Raw genomic sequence first — 20,549 nt, forward strand, 5'->3', positions numbered from 1 at the left:
ATTTAATATTTTACTAAATTTGTAAACTTCAATTTAGTTAAAATGTTTCATTCTCCACGACACAATACACACACTTCTACACAAAATTTAAGTGATTCGCTAATTGATTTACAGAAAAATTCTTCTCAAGAAGAATTAATAAATACATATGCAAATCAAAATAATTCTGAAATTTGTGCTACTTCAGTCAAACTTCCACAATTTTGGACTAATTGTCCGGAAGCATGGTTTATTACAGCACTTTCGCAGGAAGTGATAATAACTATTTTAGATTTTATCCAAAATCCTCATATTAATAACAAATTTACAGAAGTTAAAAAAGTGTTGATAGAAAGACACTCACTTAGCGAAAATTCGAAACTTGATAAAATTTTAAACGATTCTGAGATGGGTGATCGTAAGCCCTCAGAATTTTATCGTTCATTAATTATATTAGCCGGGTCAAATTTTAGCGAAAATATTTTAAAGAAAATTTGGATGCGTAAACTTCCTAAAAGTTTGAGTATGATTTTGGCTAGTTCGAGTTCTAATAATATTAACGAATTAACAAAATTAGCAGATAATATTTGGGAAGTGATAAACAAAAGGAAAGTTTTTGCGGTTAATACAATTTCAGATACAAAAGTTCAAAATTCGTTTGTTGGAAATTTAGTTAAAAGCGCTTCTTTAATGTGTGAAAGTTTTCAGAAACTTTCTTTGGAGTTAGCAGAAATTAAAACAGAAGTGTGTCGGAATCAATCTAGGTCGCGTTCTAATTCTTTAGAAATTCTTTTAGCCATCGTTCTAACTCGCGTAATAATCCAAATTGTTTGTGTAGATTCCACTAAAAATTTGGAAGTAATGCCAGAAAGTGTGAACAACCGTGTTCATATGGCAAAAACAAAGATTCAACAAACTAAATTCTTCCGTTGTTGCAGCGACGAACAACGGAAATTTAGAAATTTAGAATTATTTTTGATAGAGAAAACAAACAAAATTTTTTAATTGATAGTGGAGCAGAAATTTCGGTATTACCCGCGTCCAAATTTCCTCATACGAAACATTCAGACATAATTCTCACTGCAGCTAATGGCCCAACAATTGCCACTTACGGGAAAAGGATTCTAAACGTAAATTTGGGTTTAAGACGTGAATTTCCCTTTACATTTTTGATTGCGGCTATAGCCAAGCCAATAATTGGTGTTGATTTTCTTTGTAAATATGGTCTTCTTATAGCCATAAACATAAACGTTTAGTAGATCCATTAACCCATCTATCAGTTAATACAGTATCCTACTTTTGTGATATTCCATTACCTAAATTATTTGTGGTTGACAATAAATTTACAAAATTATTAAAAGAGTTTTCGTCACTTATTTCAGAGCCAGATTATATTAAACCTGTTAAACATAAAACAGTACATCGACTTGTAACAGAAGGTAGTCTTCCATTTTCTAAGCCCAGGCGCTTAGATCCGGTAAAATACAAAGTCGCGAAAACGGAGTTTGATTTCTTCGTTAAAACAGGCATTTGTCGGCCTTCAAATTCTTCAGTAGCATCACCACTTCCCCTTGTACCTAAAAAAGAGTTGAATGATTGGCGTCCATGTGGTGCTTTTAGAAGATTGAATTTTGTAACTGTCCCGATCGTTATCCCTTACCTCACATTCAGGATTTTAATATGAACCTTCATAATAAAAATATATTTTCAAAATTAGATTTAGTTAGGGCATATCACCAAATTCCTATGGCTGAAGAAGATATTTATAAAACTGCTATTACAACTCCTTTCGGTATGTTTGAATTCATGAGAATTCCTTTCGGACTTAGAAATTCTGCACAAACCTTTCAACGGTTCATAAATGAGGTAGTAGGTGACTTAGATTTTGTATATGCTTACATCGACGACTTACTTATTGCAAGTAAAGACGAAGAACAACATTTTAAAGATTTACGTATCCTTTTTCAACGCCTTACAGAGTACGGTTTAAACACACTGGTCGACGACCAAAATTTACCAGAGACGCCGTTATGAAATTCGTATCAAAAACCACCCCCTGATTTCGAAAATCGAGATCATTTTTGATTCTATGCTACCGTTTTTGAGATATTTGCAATTTACCGTTATTCGATGGCTCCATTTAATTACGTATGTCTCACGAACGGGTCAAGCAATTTCAAAAAAGTTTACAGAATCGGAAAGACGAAAAAATTTATAAATGCATCATACATTGTTTTTTGCTCAACCAGATAGTTTTCCAGATATTAGCTTATCATGTCAGATTTTTGTTTTTTTATGAAAAAATATGAAAAAAATTACTCTTTGCGAGGGCAGCATTCCAAAACCACAATTTTTTTTCCAGATATTTTTTCTTTGCGTAAAGCTCTGTTAAAAAGACAAGCTATCATCGAAGAAAATCGATGCAAAACTATGTATATTATAAGCGATCAAATAAAAATACCCAGGTTGCGCAATTTCAACGTATACCTCAAAACGTATGTATGCTATAAAGAAGAGTGAAATATCTAGCTATGCTCTGTTTCTATTTAGTTAAAAGTTCAATTTATGAATTAAATTACTCATATTTTTTACTTTTTTTTAATTTATTTATGTTTATACTATATTCTAACAATCTTTATCTTAATTTGATTTTACTATGTAGTCGAAATAATTATGTGTTCTACTTTGACGCTTATTCAGTTTAGGGTCGGTTTCTCTTATGAGAAACCAGCAGTAATCACCCATTATTGCGACGTCCCAGAATCCCTGATATCGATTCTCAACTAATTTCATTTGCTGATGAAACCTTTCGCCATGTTCTTCACTTTCGGCGCCAAGATTTGCCGGAAAAAAGCTCAAATGTGAGTGCAGAAAGTGAATTTTTAACGACATATTTACGCCTAGAAAGAAAATATTAGTTAGGTAAACAAGTTATAGAAATTTGGGAAATTAATTTTAATAGGCCTTTAATATTTACCCATTTTCGCATAATTATTGATTAAGTCATTCACTATCTGCTCGTAGTTAGGGCTTTTGTGTCTCCCGAGAAAAGAAGCAACGACCTTTTCAAAGGATTCCCACGCTGCTGCCTCAACTGATGAGAGTAGTCCTTTGAATTGATTATTGTTGATCAACTTTTTTATTTGTGGTCCGACAAAAATACCTGCCTTTATCTTGGCTTGAGAAATATCTGGAAAAATTGTTTTCAAACAGTCGAATGCTTCGCCTTCTTTGTCCAAAGCCTTAACAAAGTTTTTAATGAGACCGAGCTTGATGTGTAAGGGTGGAAGTATGATTTTCTCTTTCTTGACAAGAGGGGTGTATTTGATTTTATCCACACCAACGGTAAACTCGACTCTTTCCGGCCAATCCTTTCTGACGTAGTGGTCCTTACGAGCTCGGAAATCCCACTTGCAGAGGAAGCAGCAGTGCTTGGTGTAGCCACTTTGAAGACCGCATAGCATTGCAACGACTTTGAGATCAGAACATATTTTCCAATCATGCTCTTCGTATTTGATAAATTTGAGTAGTTTTTGCATTTCCTCGTAGGTTTCCTTTGTATTTACTGCATGTGCAATCGGGATAGAAGGCTTTTTGTTACCAATATGCAATAGTAAAGCCTTCAAACTCAGTTTATTGCTGTCAATGAACAATCTCCACTCTTTTGAATCATATGTTTGACCAAACTCTTTGAATAAACCAGGAATGTCGTTGCAGTAGCATATACTGTCTTTCTTGGTATAGTGTTTGGAAAATGGTTCGTGACGAGTTCTACAATATATCACCTTAACATCGGATGACACAAATTTAAATTGTTGCATACGAGAAGTGTGGATCTCGACCTTTTCCTTGGATAGTTCCAAATCTCTTATCCAATCATTAAGTTGTGCTTGTGACAGAACGTTTCTCTCGTTTCCCATGCGAAATTCAGTACAACTTGATTCCCCGCACTCAGATATTACTGTTGACAATGGAACTGGATCCACAACTCCCGTTGAATGTAGTACTGGTAGGTACGCTGGCATAGGTTACTCGTCTTGATCTTCCAACGCCAAGTACATTTGTTTGACAAATATAACACTTTATTGAATGGCAAGTAGGTTCTCTCCATATCATTGGTGTCCTGATTCCGACTGAATCAATTCTACTCGACACGATGTACACAAAGTAAAATACTTGGAGTATAAAGTTTTGATATGATTTGAGAACACTCGTCGTCGCCTTATGATAGTATATTGGCCACACATGAAACAGAACATATCTGGATCGTCCTTTTATTCATTTTATTTTTTTTAATAAACCGCGGTATTGAAATTTGACCCATGAACTGAACTATCTCCGGCGAGCCTTGCAGATGTTATGAAGTTTCAAGGCGCACTAACTCATATTTATACTCGGAACAAGAATAAAATTGAAAAAATCAAATCTTACCTAGACAGAAAGGTTCCTTTTTATACGAAGCCTGGAAAAGAAAATACTACCTGCTTTAGATGTAGGCTTTAAAAATTTTCTGTGTCTTATAATTTTGAAAGTCTACCTGCATACTTCCCTGCAAAAATCGCGAGTACTCCATGCACGCATGTATGGAGTAATCGCTATGGACCAACCGAGTGCTCCAAAATTTACCACAATTCATACAAAAAATATGGTCGAATTAACATTGCGATGTCCTAGGACGGGACCATATACTCCAGCTCCGCATTACATCAGAATAATCCATGGAGTACCCACAGTCCAATAAACATCGTGCAGTGATTACAATCATTAAAAAAGAGCAATGATCGGCTTACAATATGTTCGTGTAGAAATATGAGTTGGTCCATCGCTGCATTACAATGGAGTACAATGGTAAGTACTCCAGTGAACCACATGATCCAACGATTTTTGCAGGGTTACCCATAAGTGACGGAAATATATGTTTATAACTACATGCTTTCGATGCAACCACTCTACCTACTATAAAACAATTCGAGTATTAAAAGTACTATTTAATTTATTTAAAGAAAAAGTATTATCATTGTTATGGTGTTATTCGTTTATCCGGACTTTTTACCTTTACTTTATACCTTTAATATATGTATGTATACATACATTGAAGTTGCGCAACCTGGGTATTTTTATTTGATCGCTTATAACTTACGTAGTTTTGCATCGATTTTCTTCGATGATAGCCTATATTTTTTCTAATTAAACAGAGCTTTACGTAAAGGAAAAAGATCTGGAAAAAAAGTTGTGGTTTTGGAATGCTGCCCTCGCAAAGAGTAATTTTTTTCATATTTTTTCATAAAAAAAAACAAAAATCTGAAATGATAAGCTAATATCTCGAAAACTGGTTGAGCAAAAAACAATGTATGATACATTTATAGCAAATTTTATCTTCTTTCCGATTCTGTAAACTTTTTTGCAATTGCTTGACCGGTTCGTGAGATATACGTAATTAGTTAGCCATCTTCTTGGTTTTTTCGAATAACGGTAAATTGCAAATATCTCAAAAACAGTACCATAGAATCAAAAATGAACTCAATTTTCGAAATAAGGGGGTAATTTTACATACGAATTTCACAACGGCGTTTCTGGTAAAGAGAAAAGGTTGAAATTCGCGGTCCAGTGACATTAAACCAAGTAAATGTACTTTTGGTGTAACAAATATAGATTTTTTAGGACATAACATTTCTGGAACGGGTATTCGACCTTCCGATGAAAAGATATCACCTATTCGCAATTTCGAACGTCCAAAATCAATTAAGCAGGCACAGAAATTTACTGGTATGGTAAATTATTATCATAGATACATTCCAAAACTAGCAGAATCTACAAACAAAATTTATGATCTAATTAACACAGTAAGTAAGAAACGTGACAAAACTTTGGTATGGGACGAGAATTCGAATTAAGCTTTTGAATGCATTAAAGATAAATTTGCATCTGCGATATTGTTAAATCATTTTAACAAAGATGCTAAATTATCTTTAACAGTAGATGCATCTAACACGCGATTGGGGGCGTTACACAACAAAATTACAATAATAAAATTGAGCCCATTGCATTCTTTTTTAAAAACTTTCTCCAACTGAAATTAAATATAGTGCTTTTGATAGGAAATTATTGGCAATTTACTTAAATGTATAACAACAAAAATTGGTAAAACATTTTAGATATCTTTTGGAAGGACGACAATTTACAGTTTTTACGGACCATAAACCTTTGACTACTGCTTTAAATTCAAACACAGAACGAAGTCCTAGACAAACGAGGCACTTAGAATTTATAGCACAATTTACTGATGACATACAATACATAAAGGAGAATCCAATGTTGTAGCAGATACGCTATCTAGAGCTTTCGAGGTTAATGCAATATATAATGCAGAACTGAATTTTAAAATTTTACAAACTGAACAACAAAGAGATGATGACTTAAATCAACTTGTATCTGATTCTCAATATCTAAATTTAAAACTAATTAGTATTCCCATTTTAAATTTTAATATTTGGTGTGCAATTTCAGGAGAAACTCCTAGGCCATTTGTACCGAGTAATTTGCGAAAGACAGTATTTGATATTTTACATGAAATAGCACATCCGGGTACAAGAGCTACACGGCGGCTCATAGTTAAAAAATATTATTGGCCTAATATGAGTAAGGATATAAATATTTGTTCAAAAGAGTGTCTTAATTATCAAAAATCTAAAGTTTATCGTCATAAAAAATCCCCTGTTGTCAAAATTCAAATTCCCAAGAATAGATTTGAACACATCCATTTAGATATAATTGGACAATTACCTATTTCAAAAGGACATCGCTATATTTTCACGATTATTGAAAGATTTACCCGTTGGCCTGAGGCATATGCATTAAAAGATATTTCAGCAACTACAATTGCAAATAAGTTTTTTAGAGAATATACTTCTCGGTTTGGAGTTCCGTTAAAGATAACAACTGATCAAGGTAGCCAATTTACATCGAAATTGTTTTCAGAGTTATCTAAATTACTTGGTAGTCACCAAATTAGAACATCCGCATATCACCCTCAAGGAAATGGTATGGTTGAAAGGTTTCATAGAGAATTAAAGACTACTATAATAGCTAGAGAGGACACAAATAATTGGTATGACGAGTTACCGGTCATATTACTTGGTTTACCATCTATTTACAAAGAAGATATTTCGGCTACACCAGCGGAAATGGTTTTCGGTCAGAATTTACGTTTGCCAGGGGAACTTGTTGTGCCATCAGCTAAAAATTTCTCTTCAACTGAAATTTTAAGTAATTTACGTGAAAATTTTCGAAATGTTAGATCAAATTTAAGTCATCATAAAAATTCTGATACTGGAATTTACGTTGCAAAAGATCTTCAAAATTGTAGATTTGCATTTGTTAGAGTCATTAATAAACATTCATTACAACAACCATATGAAGGACCTTACAAAATTGTGGAAAAATACCAAAAATGTTTTAAACTTGAAATAGATAATAATATTAAAACTATTCCTATTGATAGATTAAAACCTGCAATAATTGAAACGACAGACACAAGCAACACCAAGAATTTACATAAAAAGAGAGTTACGTTCAATTTGTTTAATGTTAAATTTTCTTGAAGGGGGAGTAATATAGGGTTCTTTTTATTTTTATTTAACTTTGTATTTTAGTTACATTGAACTTTGTAATTTTTAAATGTATTATCAATATTTTAAGTTTCAATATTGATTTTTCAAAAATTTTAATTGTTGTGAAAAATACAAGATATTGTCGCATACATTTAGGCGTATTCTTTATTGAATAAAAGTTTCTTTATATATGAAACTAGAAAGTGGTTTCAATCTCCACAGCTACGCCTCACATTTTTAGAAATTTCACGCGCCCAACGCTTTTATTTAATTGTCTGATCATCAACGCCCTAGATTGATGAGGAGTGTGCTGATTAGTACCTAGGACCTACCTAATTATTTTCTAGCTTTTAGTATTATTATTACTTAATGTAAGTATTGTTTTCAATAAAACCGTTTAACTTAAATTTTTTTTTAATTCTTTTATTTTCAAGTTTTTATTCATTATTTAAATGCCTATTATTTCTCATTCTATTTGAATATTGAGCAGCTTCCTTGAGATTTTGTAAGGGTCTCAAATATAAGGCAGTCGTAAATTGCCATATACCAAAAGTAATTTTTTGGCCCTTACCGCTGGTGGGGGGGAACCAAAGAATACTTTAAAGAAGCAAAACAATGTTTCTAAATGAGAAGCCAAATACATTGTCAAACGTTACAACAAATGCCCCTTATCTCTGGTGGGGGGAAGCAGTTTGTATTAAAATAAGAAGTGGTTGGTTTGAGAGTTCAAAGAATTCTGATTTATTTACAAAATTATCTTACTTTATATACACTTGTCTTATCCTAGCTTTCTTATAATTTGTTGTTGTATACATAAATATTTACAAAGGTTCATTTACATGTGTGTGTGTGTGAATGTCTTATCTTTAACTATATTTATTTACATATATTTGTTTTGTTGATATGAGCGACCTCGTATGCATTATCTTATCTTTGTTTGTGTAAGTAGTTCATATTTACAGAGGTTCATTTACTACATATCTATATACATGTGTTTGTGCGTGATTGTCTTATCTTTATTTAAATAGGTCGCTCAATCGCTAAAATATAGTTTCTAACAGTGGACTGTATTTACAAATCGGTTAACTACTATTATCCTGTAAATAAGAAAAAATGTTCAAGGTTGCTTGAACACTATTTAATTCATTTAGAGACTCATTATTACAAGGACTCTTTCCTGACAATTTTTTTCAATAAATCGATTTCTATTTCTGTATGTAATATGTTCTCCGAATATGAGTCAAATCGGACCACAAATACGACTTTTTTAATATATCGATCCTTGTGACACCTGGCGGCGATTTTTTTTCATATGTCGCTTTCTATTCATGTATGTAATATGTATTCGGAATATGAGCCTAATAGGAGCATAAATACGATTTTTTTTGAATATCTCGATATCTACGACACCTAACTGTGATTTTTTTTTCATATGTCGCTTTCTCTTTTGGAAGGTAATATGTGTTCCAAATATGAGCTAAATCAGACTACAACAACGATTTTTGAAATATTTGGATCCATGCGCCACCTATCGGAGTTTTTTATCTTATTATTTCATTGTCATCGGGAGCTGAACTATATTCCAAGTTTCAACTTGTAGCTTATCGGGAAGTTACTTAAATTTTAATTATAAAATTCGTTCACAACGGCCGGCCGGCCGCCCTGTCTAGTCAAGCTAAATAAAACCGTTAAAAAAAAACACAGCTTTTGTATATTTTGGCGTCAAGGTAGGGAATTTTGCAATCGTTTTCTAGTTCACATGTGAATTTAATTTTTCTGTGGTGATTATTCAGTGCACTTCGATATCTTTACGTTTGACAATTGCCAAGATATCATCTACATACGTACAATTGTAGGGGAAAGTGGGTTTCCCATTGGCATACCAAATGTTTCCGCATAACCTTCGTTGTTGTATATAAGGTAGTTGTTGTCTAGTAAACAAAAACTTAAGATGTCGCGGAATTTGCTTTTGGATATATTTGTCATGGTTTTTATTTTGTCCCATTTTTTCATTATTAAACGTATGGCGAGACCTGTAGGAATATTTGTAAATAATGATACGACGTCGAATGATACGAGAACTTCTTCTCTGTCGACACGTATCTCTTTTAGCTTCTCTTTAAGCCCAAATACATTCTTGATGTTTTACTCTTCCGACGTGACATTTCTTAAGATGGTTCCTATATGTTTTGATAATTTGTAGCATGACGAGGCTATGGAGCGTAAGGGCATGTTAGGTTTATACATTTTTGGTAGCCGGTATAACCTGGGGGCAATCGGTGCTGAGCAAGATAACGCAGTTTTTTCTTGTGTGTTTATGTATTGTTGTTTGTATAGGTCTTCCACTTGTTTATTGTTTTTCTTTTATAGTGTGGGTGTTGGATCCGTTCTCACTTTTCTATACGTGCTATCTTTTAGTAACTGTTCCATTTTCTCTGTTTACTATTTTTTGTGAATTACCACAGTTTTGTTTCCCTTGTCTGCGTCCGTTATCACTATTGTTGTAGTTTTAGGAATGCTTTGCTTTTGTTGTAGGTTTCTATGATGAATTTTGCCGTTTGACTGTTTTTTATGTTTCTTTTGAATTGGAGAATCCCAATCTTGTTTCTCCTTTTTTCCTTTACATCTTCATCTCTTAGCGCCTAAATTGCCGGTTCTGCAATATTTCTGCAATTGTGTTTATTGTTGGGAAGTTCGTTTTTGTTGTAGGTAGCGTGAATTTTTGCCCTAACGAGAGCAGCCATTTGACTTTTTCGGGGAAGCTTATACTAGTCTTATTTACGAACCAGTCTTTGTTTGTATGTAATCCTAAGTTGCGTGGTTGTTGTGTTTTTAAGTGGTTTATTTTTGTTGTGTGTACTTCTTGTATTTCTGTCGTTATTCTCTGCCAATAAAATGTGTTTTATTTTTATAAGTTTTTACCTAACCTTCGTTTAGCTTGCGTTCTAGCTCCTTTGTTGCATGATATATACACCTATATAGGTCTGTGTCTTTATCTCTAAATTTGTTTGTGCCATTTCTATGAGCAAAACTTTTCGTAGGAACTGATGCTTGGTTTTTTGCAGTTTTTCTTTTAATTTTTGAGATGTAATGTTTAATTGCATTTTCCCGACTGCATTCATCAAATGACTTGGAATTAGATCATACCGTTTGTTTTCTAATAAAAACTTCAGTCGTTCCACTTGTTTTGATAATTTTTGTGTTTTAGTGCCATGCATGGATGTTCACCGTGTTTGTATCGCATATGTCTGTTTCTTTCTTGTTGTTGCTGAATTGTACTTCGGCAGGCCTTCCGATATGTTTAATTTAATGTTTTTCCGGTCAATTGACTTTATAATTAAATCAAAATTGGGCTTTTTGACCAATTTGGCTTGAAGTGCAAGTTACATTAACTCCACTTGTTCGACCTTAAGTTTCGCTAGGCTTCCTAGCATCCTCGGGGGTGATCTATGTATTTGCAACAACAAATATGCGTTAGACATCAAAAACGGACAGTCATGGTACATACGTAAAAACATATAAAAATACTTACAAAATTTAATTTAATGCTATTTTATTATAAAGGTCATAAATCAATATCATTCTTCACTGGTGCCATTGTCATACTAAGTTTTGATTATAAACATAAAAGGTAAGTAGCTGCAATAAAATCAGTATCTTCTTTCTTGTTTACTGTGTTTTCTCTCTTTCACATTATTCGCAAACTCTCCAATGTATATCGTGTTCTGCCTTTTTTGTTTTTGTCTATTATTTTTGCGTTTAGAAGATCAGCTGAGTGTCCACTTGCTGCAGTAGTGTGCTGTGATAAGGCGGTGGTGGTTTTCATCTTCCTCATGTCGGCTTCGTGCTCTTTAAGTCGGACACCCAGTGCTCGCATGTTGATGTTGCTTCGGGTGGATTTGAACCCAGGATGTTCGGATTGAAATCCCATTACCAAAAACAAGGAGCAACAGCGTTGACTCCAAACTTATTTTTTATATCACTCCGAAAAGTGTAATGATGTACCATTGCACCAACAGTTTTTACTTTGCACTATTGTGGAGCTAAATTTGAAAGTACATCAAAATTTGTATTGACATTAGGTGTAATAATCATACCGAAACTCGTCTTTAAATATCTCTCTCAACTTTTTCAACTTCTTTCAGCGGGAAAATTTAGAATTATATTAAAAAAAACTGTTTTTTGATGTCATATTTTCTTTTATTATACTTTGGAGAAAAAAGAACTGCTGCAACACTTGGAATGTTTGTCGTCATCTCAATGCCTTGGAGATGAAATGCCTTCGCGCAAATTTTGCTCGTCAATTTTACTTTTTACTCTTTTATTACGGGGATTCTATTTTTGAAAAGGCGAGCTGCGAAATAAATTTCAATGTTAACGGGTTTTACAAAATCAAAATGAGTTTTCGAGTATAGGGCTTGGACACCACAGATTAAGACTTATATATCTGGAAAAACTTATTTATTCAAATATTCATCTTTTATGTCTTTCAGATTGGAAACAGGCGCATTTACCTGTATGAAGCTGTTTGTCGCCTCATGGCGGGAGTTTCTCCTGGACCTACTCAACAACTACTAGACAGAAGTTTTCATCGTAGAGTTCTCAGATCATCTGCTATATGTGGTGGTAAAGATAAGAAAAATTGCTATGAAAGATTTCACCGTGAACGAGCGTCTGCCATTTATATAGCATGTAAATATCTACCTGCTGCACTTCTATGCTCTCCCGGAGAACGTGCAGGAATGCTGGCTGAAGCGGCTGAAACTTTAAAAAGATTTGGAGATAAACGAAGGTTGAATGATTGCCATAAGCTCATAAAGTTATTTAATGGTACTTGTGAGACAGACTAGTAGCTTTTAGCTTTAAATATAAACGTAAATCATATAAAGGCGAATCCATATAAAGCTATTGTTCTACTCACAGTTTAAATTTTCCTTATATTCAGAAAATAGATTAAATGGGATAGGCGAAAACATTTAAAGTATATTTTGTGGACTGCGAATAATAAATTAAATACGCATCTATCTATCTGACAAATCATTAATCGACTTCTGATTAATCAAATCCTGTGTAATTACTGTTAACTTAAAAAAAAATACTCAAGTCTGAGTAACTTTTTCATATCTTTCGAATTCGCTTTTAAAGTATTGTAACAAATTTAGTGCAGTTTCTCTTATTTGCAACCTTCTACTAACGTTCGAATCACTAAATTGTTGAATAAATAACTCCACTATTCAATAATGCAAAATGGCCTTTATTCAAGTACTTCACAATAACACTACTACTTCTCGACAGATAACGTGCTAAAATCAAACGGATGACTGATTGCTCAGATTGCGCTCTTTTATACACTTCGATTTCCTCGTTCCATACTTCAAGGCGTTTCCAGAATTTACTTAGTTAGCAGCTATAAAATTATAATTACAAATGCACTTGTATAGCTTCTTATATGCGCGTGTATATGTGAGTGATACTTGCACAAATTATTGCCTAATTTTGGGAGTATCTCAGATATATGCATGTGTTTGTGCATTGCACTCCGCTGCTTGTATGGACATATGGTTAGACATAATGATTGATATGTTTATATGCATACAAGTCACTGCTTAGTATCGGCTTAGAGATGTGAGTATCACTTAGTGTTACTAATATTCGTCACACTGCCCTCCACCTAAGTCTGATCGTTCCGATCAAACAAATCTCTCGATCTAATCGCTGCTAGCCTCTCCAAATGACCCCCCTTCTATTTCGTTGTTTCCCAATTGTTTGTATGCGGTAGATGACATCACTGATCCCCTTCACAACTCTGCACGGGCCTTCCCAACTGCAGCAAAATTTGGATGGAACACCTTTCCGCCCCTTAAATGTTGATCGCCTTGTCGTATCATGTTGGAATCTCTTCTGCGGAGGGGTCTCAACACGAGAGGAACTAAGAGGAAAGCCCCATATGTCCTACAGCGTCGATGGCATGTTCAGAAGAACGCATCACTTGTCGCTGGAGGAGATGTGAGGATTGCAGCACCAACAACACCCAAGCCAAGGTGTTGAGGTACCCGTGCCGATGGCTGTGTGGTCATCGGGTGTATATTGAAAGGCTGATCGCGAACGGCCCCTCCGATGCCCGGGCAAGGTCGGTTGTATAAGTGCTTTACCCCCGGTATGCTGGCTCTGCCGGGTGCTGAGCTAACAACCTTTACGTATGTAACAAGAGCAGCTCTCCCACCTTTAGTTTTCCGAGTACGGCGAACTACCCGGGTGGGAGGAAGTCCTTGATAATAATAACATCTGACTCCCGGGAGCTTACGGTTAGAAACTGGGAGTTGTCGAAAAAACTTTCCCTGTCCGATCACACGTTGATCATTTTCAACATAGACTGGGAAAAAGAAATAAGTCAGCCGCACAGAAACTCTAAACGGACGTCCTGGAGCCTATTTGACAAGATAGTCAGTGATAGGCTCCATAGAAGTAGGACGCCTATTCAATCTACAGACAGTCTTGACGACGAGTCCGGTCTCTGGAGAAAAATTTTCAGGTGGCCTTTAAAGTCGCCTGTCCAATTTCTAGGAGCAAAAAGACCTTCCCACCGTGGTGGGATAAAAATCTCAGCGACTTGAAGTCAAAGCGGAGGAGGGTCTTCAACGACTGTCACTTCAGGAACAATTTCCAGGAGTACAGGACGGCTCTCAGGAAGTATAAGAAAGCCATATGGGCAGCAAAATCAAGCTCCTGGCGGGGATACTGCGAGTCGATTGAGTCCACGAAGGACTCAGCCAGGCTCGGAAAGATTCTTGCCAATAGTCGTTCAAACAAGACATTTGTCAAGCGCGCCGATGGAACATGGGCAGGATCAGCGGCTGTACTCTAAATATCCTTGGATCGGTAGAGGGAGTACGCGTTACATAGACGGCACATCAGGAAATACCTGTTGGGCTCATAGACAACCTTTTAGTGGAGAAGAAAATTGCATGGGCAATAGTTAGCTTCTCTACATATAAATCATTGGGCGTGGATGGTATTCTACCTATTATGCTGCAGAAGACACAGAAATCGTTGGATAAGGAACTAAAGGAGATCTTCGAGGCATGCATTCGTCTCAACCATATTCCGGTATCGTGGACGAAAACAAGGGTGGTTTTCATCCCTAAGGCCGGCAGAAGGGGGCATGAAGTGGCTAAAGACTTTCGGCCAATAAGTCTCACGTCCTTTGTTCTGAAAACGTTCGAAAGGCTACTGCTTTCACCTCTGCTTTAGTTGATCACCATAAATGAAATCCTAGGAAAACTTAACGTAGGGGGTGTTAAGATCGTGGCGTATGCCAACGACGTGGCGACCTTGGTCTCTGGTCCTTTCCCCTCCGTAATGAGCGAAATCATGAAAAGGGCCTTGACTAAACTCAGCAGGTGGGCACAGGGATGTGGCCTTAGGTTAAATCCCTACAAGACGGACCTGCTTCTCTTGACGAGGAAGTACAAGCCACCTGCCTTCAGACTACCATTCTTAAACGGTAAGCAACTAAACCTGTCATCGAGTACCAAGTATCTGGGACTAACAATTGACTGCAAGTTGAATTGGAAAGTATGCATCGAAGAGCGGGTACGGAAGGCCTGCATCGCCTTCTATGCCTGCAAATCAATGTTTGGTAAGAAATGGGGACTCAAGCCAAGCATTGCTCTTTGGATATACGAGGTGGTGGTATGACTGGTTCTTACCTATGGTTCCATAATCTGGTGGGAAGCTCTAATTAAGAGCTACAATATCACCAGCCTGCAAAAAGTCCAGCGCTCTGCGTGCGTTGGTGCCATAGGGGCCGGACACACTTGCCCCACAGCTGCTTTAGACCCAATTTTGCACCTGCTTCCGATCGACTTGCATACACTTTGTACATCGTTACAAACCGCCCTAAGACTCAGGGAGTCTGGGTGTTGGAAGGATACTCAGCAAGGGCATAGTAGTATCCTAAAGACACTTCCGGATGGTACAGTAGTACCGAGACAGATTACTACCCTCCAAAGTGAAGTTTGAGTACGGTAGTAATATCGCCATTCCAAGCAGGAACGAGTGGAAGAGAAACCCGGGCATAAGGGTCGAAAACATCCAAATCTACAATGACGGCTCCAAGATGGAATCGGGAGTGGCGGCCGGAGTCTTCTCTAAGTCCCTAGATTTGTCTGCATCATTCAGACTCCCACCGCACTGCAGCGTGTTTCAAGCAGAACTCCTCTCGATTTGGCAAGCCTTCAAATCACTGGAGGGATTGAATGTAGCTGGTAAAGTTTGAATCCTGTCGGATAGCCAAGCAGCGATAAAAGCGGCTTCCTCTCCACACATTAACTCAAAATTAGTGTGGGCTTGTAAGCAACTCATATCCCAGTTATCCACCAATCTAGAACTAGTCGTTACCTGGGTCCCAGGTCATAAGGGGATAGAGGGTAACGAGAAGGCCGACGAGCTAGCACGCAGGATTTCATCGGAGATGAACGAGGAAATAACCACTGTAGAAGTAGGCATACCCTTATCAGTAGCCAAGGGGAATATCCAAGGCTTCTACTTGAAGAAAGCAGAAACAAAGTGGAATAACATCACCACCTGTGCAGTATCAAAATCCATTTGGCCAAAATATGATGGAAAGAGGACGAGAAGTCTTTTGAACAAATCCAGGGCTAACACACGCAAACTGGTAACAGACTGCACCGCTCATTGGGCAGTAGGTACGCATGCGGAAAAGATTGGCATTCCGTATAACGACTACTGCAGAAGCTGCAAAGATTCAAATGCCAAGGAGACAGTTGTTTAAGCCGCCTCCATCCCCATTAGACGGCGGCAATTCCTATGCGCAGCCGTGCGCGGCGAATAGAAAGGCGAACGAACACCCACCACTGCCATCGCGCATGAACAAGATTCCATTCGCTAGTCAATAACTACGACCGGCAACCGCGGACGCGCTCCTGTTTGTATATACATATTTAGATTGAATCCTTTAAGTTTGTACAAAGTGAATATTGCAAGTCAATTGCTAGAGTTTGAAAAAAATTCAAATATACGTGTTAAAGTTAACTACTTAATTATTAAATAATAAATAACAAGTGAATTTTTATAACGTTTTGGAAAAAAAAAACCTAAACTATAAACCTTTTTATTTTGGAGTGTTAAGTGTAGCGAAGAAATGCCAATTTGTTCATAGTTCTACGCAGCCATCTTTGGCCGCCCCTAAAAAATTTAATGAAAATTTAATTAAAATCGAATCTTCTTTCGTAAATAAAAAATATAGAAAATAATAAAACTTTATTTCCACAAACGTTACCATAGCAATTTTTTCATCTTTTTTTGCTGCACTTTCCCAACAGTGCAATCAAGCGCACTCAGCTTCACAAAAGAAACGCGATATTAAAGCGACGAAGAAGCGAATCAAAACAAACTCTGTTTGTAAACAAAAGCAGAGCAGCTCCTTTATACACGTGCATACGTTCGCACAAACAAACATATATACATACGTTTATATATTGCGCATGTACATTTGTACTTATTCTACCGCATACAACTAAGTTTGAGATATTTTCGTCCCTATAGGAACTTTCGAAAAAAATATTCATACAAACTTAAAGGTATAATCTTCTAATACATACATATATATACCAATAATTTACATATACACGTTTATTTTCACACGTATATATAAGTGAAAAGTGTTTGTGATTTTTTTTTAAATTTATTTTTTTGTTTTTACAAAATATACATACTATGAAATTCCGAATTTCGCGGATTTAAATTATTTAAGGAACGTCCCGTTGTCCGTGCTTGACTCTATTTTCCAAAAAAAAAACACAAACACCGCCACCAATTTGAATTCCCTTTTTAAATTTCTGTGGCACGAAGAGCAATCTATCCTCGAATTTTGCGCACGTTCTCTGAGCGAACAAATATTTTATTGGTTTTTTTTTTGGTAAAAACCAAAAAGTTTGCGTAAAATGCGTCTAAGTCCCTCAAGAACGTCCGAAACCAGGACAAAACCAAAAGGTGGCCCAAAGGAAGAAACGGCCAACGAAAGGTCAACATCCCTCCGCCGGAAATCCAAATCAGTTGACCCATCCGCGCAAAAGTTCATCGCGGAAAGTGACGATCTGATGAGATACTGTGCAAAATTTAACGAAGCACCGACTCAAGATCACACTAAATCGTATCTCATGATAAAGGACAAATCACTAGATGATTATTGGGCACGGCTTCAATCGGTTTACGATATGGTATTTTCGAAACCAGATGAAAATTTCCCTGAAGATTGCCGATCAACTTTCGTTAATCAAAATGATGGCAACGCCGAGTCCACCACTCCGCGTGGAACAACCTTCGGCGGAGGCAAATATTTACCTCAAAGTCCCAGCATGCGACACGGAGACCTTTTATGGTGGCTATGAAGAATGGCCCGCTTTTCGTGATATGTTCACAGCGGTGTACATTAACCACCCAAGGCTCTCCCGTGCTCAGAAATTGTACCATCTCCGGTACAAAACGCAAGGCAAAGCCGGCTCCATCGTCAAACAATATCCGTTGAGTGATGATAACTTTTACCTTGCCTGGGAAGCTTTACGGTCACGATACGAAAACAAGCGGATTCTGGTTGATATCCAGATAAAATCCTTACTGACTCTTGCCACTATTCCATCCGAAAACAGTGAACAGCTTCAGAAATTGCAAAATACCATCACCAACTGTCTATCCATTCTTCACTCCCAAGGAGTTACGACAGACAGTTGGGATCCGATTCTGGTGTACATTTGTTCATCAAAGCTCCCCGAAACAGCCCTGTCACTTTGGGAACAATCTCTCTCTTCTCGAAGAGATCTACCCTCATGGCCACAAATGAACGACTTTCTTACCTCGAGATATGAAGTCGCTGAAAAAGTCAATAGGCTCGAACCAAGCAAACAAAAACCAGTCGCTCATCAAAATTCTGCGCAAAACATATCCTTCAACAGGACGCAAACCCTTGTGGCAGAACTTAAAAAGGAAACTTGCCAATGTTGTAACACCCCGCACCTTATTAGATTTTGTCCACGATTCAAAGGAATGTCTGTGCAAAACCGGACACAATTCGTAAAACAAGCTAAGCTGTGTACAAACTGCCTTAGCAGCACTCATATCATTAATGAGTGCACGAGCAAGTGGTCATGTTCGACATGTCATCAACGGCATCACACGCTGTTGCATGCGAGCCCACAAGCTCCACGTTCCACCCCGCGAACGAATGCACCAAACGTGCAGCACACAACTGCTGAGTCAACATCTCCCGTTCGACAAACGCAGAATAGCTCCGACTGTAGCGAGCTACCGTGTTGTTCAAAACACGCACCGGTTCAATCATTGCATGCAGCCAAATTTTCCTTACTACTGCTATAGTCGCAGTCGAACACGAAGGGGAATTATTTCAACTGAGAGCCCTTATCGATCAGGGCTCGGAAAGAACTTTCATTTCCTCGAAAGTTCAAAAACGGTTGAAACTTCCATTCGAATATTCAAAGTTCGAAATCTCTGGTATGGGTGGACAATTCGTACAAAAGTCCTCCAAGCTTTGTCCTTTGACACTGGTTGCATCCAAGGCCATGAAAAGGATAAAGGCTCATGCCATTGTGTTGCCGCAACTGACAAAGAATCTGCCAACATCCACCATTAGTCGCAAATTGTAGCAGCAGTTCAAACTCCTTGAGCTTGCTGATCCCGGTTGCCACATACCAGGTCAGACTGACATGGTCATTGGCAGCGACATACTTCCACAAGTTCTGCTCGAAGGTATAAAAAAGGTGTGCGGTAGCATACTTGCGCAACAAACCATTTTTGGTTGGATTCTCAGTGGTCCAATAGCTGAAAATGTTGTGTCATTCTTGACACAAGTCCAAGCGTCTAACGACACACTCAGTTTTCAACTGAGAAAATTTTGGGGAGAGGAGGAAATTCCACAACCTCCACAGATATACCCCAAGGATGAAGCGTGTGAGCAGATATATGCAACAACCACGACACGTGCACCAAACGGTCGATACATTGTGCGACTTCCATTCAAGAAAGAGTTTCCTGAAAAACTCTCCTCGGAAAATCCCGCCCGGCTGCTCTGCAGCAGTTTTTCAGCATCGAGCGATCGCTTCAGAAAAAGGGGGAGTTAGGTACAATGTACAACAATGTGTTGCAAGAATATCTCGACCTTTACCACATGGAATCTACCGACCCATGCGAAATAACTTCGAATGCCAAGTTCTTCTCATTATACTTGCCACATCATGTGGTAGTCAAACCAGATAAGGTCACCACCATCGTGTGGTTTCCAACGCCTCCAAAAAATCTGGGTCAGGCAAATCCCTGAATGACGTTTTATACACTGGTCCGACTCTCCAACCAGATCTCATGCTACTAATCCTACAGAGACGCACGCACAAGTATGTGTTCAATGGAGACATTGAAAAAATGTACCGTCAGATCCGCATACACGAGGACGACAAAGATTTTCAGCGAATCCTATTTCGCAAATCGGCCAACTCCAATGTTAGCGATTTCAATCTAAAAGCGGTAACAATCGGCGTCAATTGTGAACCATATCTCGCTATTCGTACGTTGCATCAACTATCCGATGACACGAAAGCGACATTCCCGTTGGCTGCAACGATTCTCAAGACGCAGACGTATTTCGACGACATCCTATCAGGAAGTCACACCATCGATAACGCCACTGAATCACTCGTTCAAGTGATAAAAGCCCTAAAATCAGCTGGTTTCATACTAAAGAAATTAACGGCTAATCACCGGCCATATTAAAAGTGTTTCCAAAGGAGGATCTTTTAGACTCCAACTTCTTGAAATTTGAGAGCACTTCCAATACCAAAAACTCTTGGCATTCGATGGAACGCGCTCACGGATAAATTTTCATACACCATTCTGCCGGAACACACCCAAAATGTGGTCAAAAAGCGATAA

At 37.3% G+C, this 20,549-nt stretch overlaps 1 protein-coding gene across 3 annotated transcripts in view; it reads left to right on the top strand.

Annotated features, from left to right (window-relative positions):
- SREBP (Sterol regulatory element binding protein) overlaps positions 1-20,549 on the top strand; it is an 801,341-nt gene that overhangs the window by 726,947 nt on the left and 53,845 nt on the right. For 2 of the 3 annotated variants that reach the window (XM_067756907.1, XM_067756909.1), the window contains exon 9: positions 12,083-12,629. In XM_067756907.1, the coding sequence (XP_067613008.1) occupies positions 12,083-12,439 (357 nt within the window). In that variant the 3' untranslated portion in view covers positions 12,440-12,629. Of the gene's footprint in view, positions 1-12,082; positions 12,630-20,549 lie in introns of those variants that run through there. The other variant, XM_067756908.1, reaches the window with a different exon arrangement.

This window comes from Eurosta solidaginis, chromosome 5, assembly GCF_040869045.1.
Source record: "Eurosta solidaginis isolate ZX-2024a chromosome 5, ASM4086904v1, whole genome shotgun sequence".
NCBI classification, from domain to species: Eukaryota; Metazoa; Arthropoda; class Insecta; order Diptera; family Tephritidae; genus Eurosta; species Eurosta solidaginis.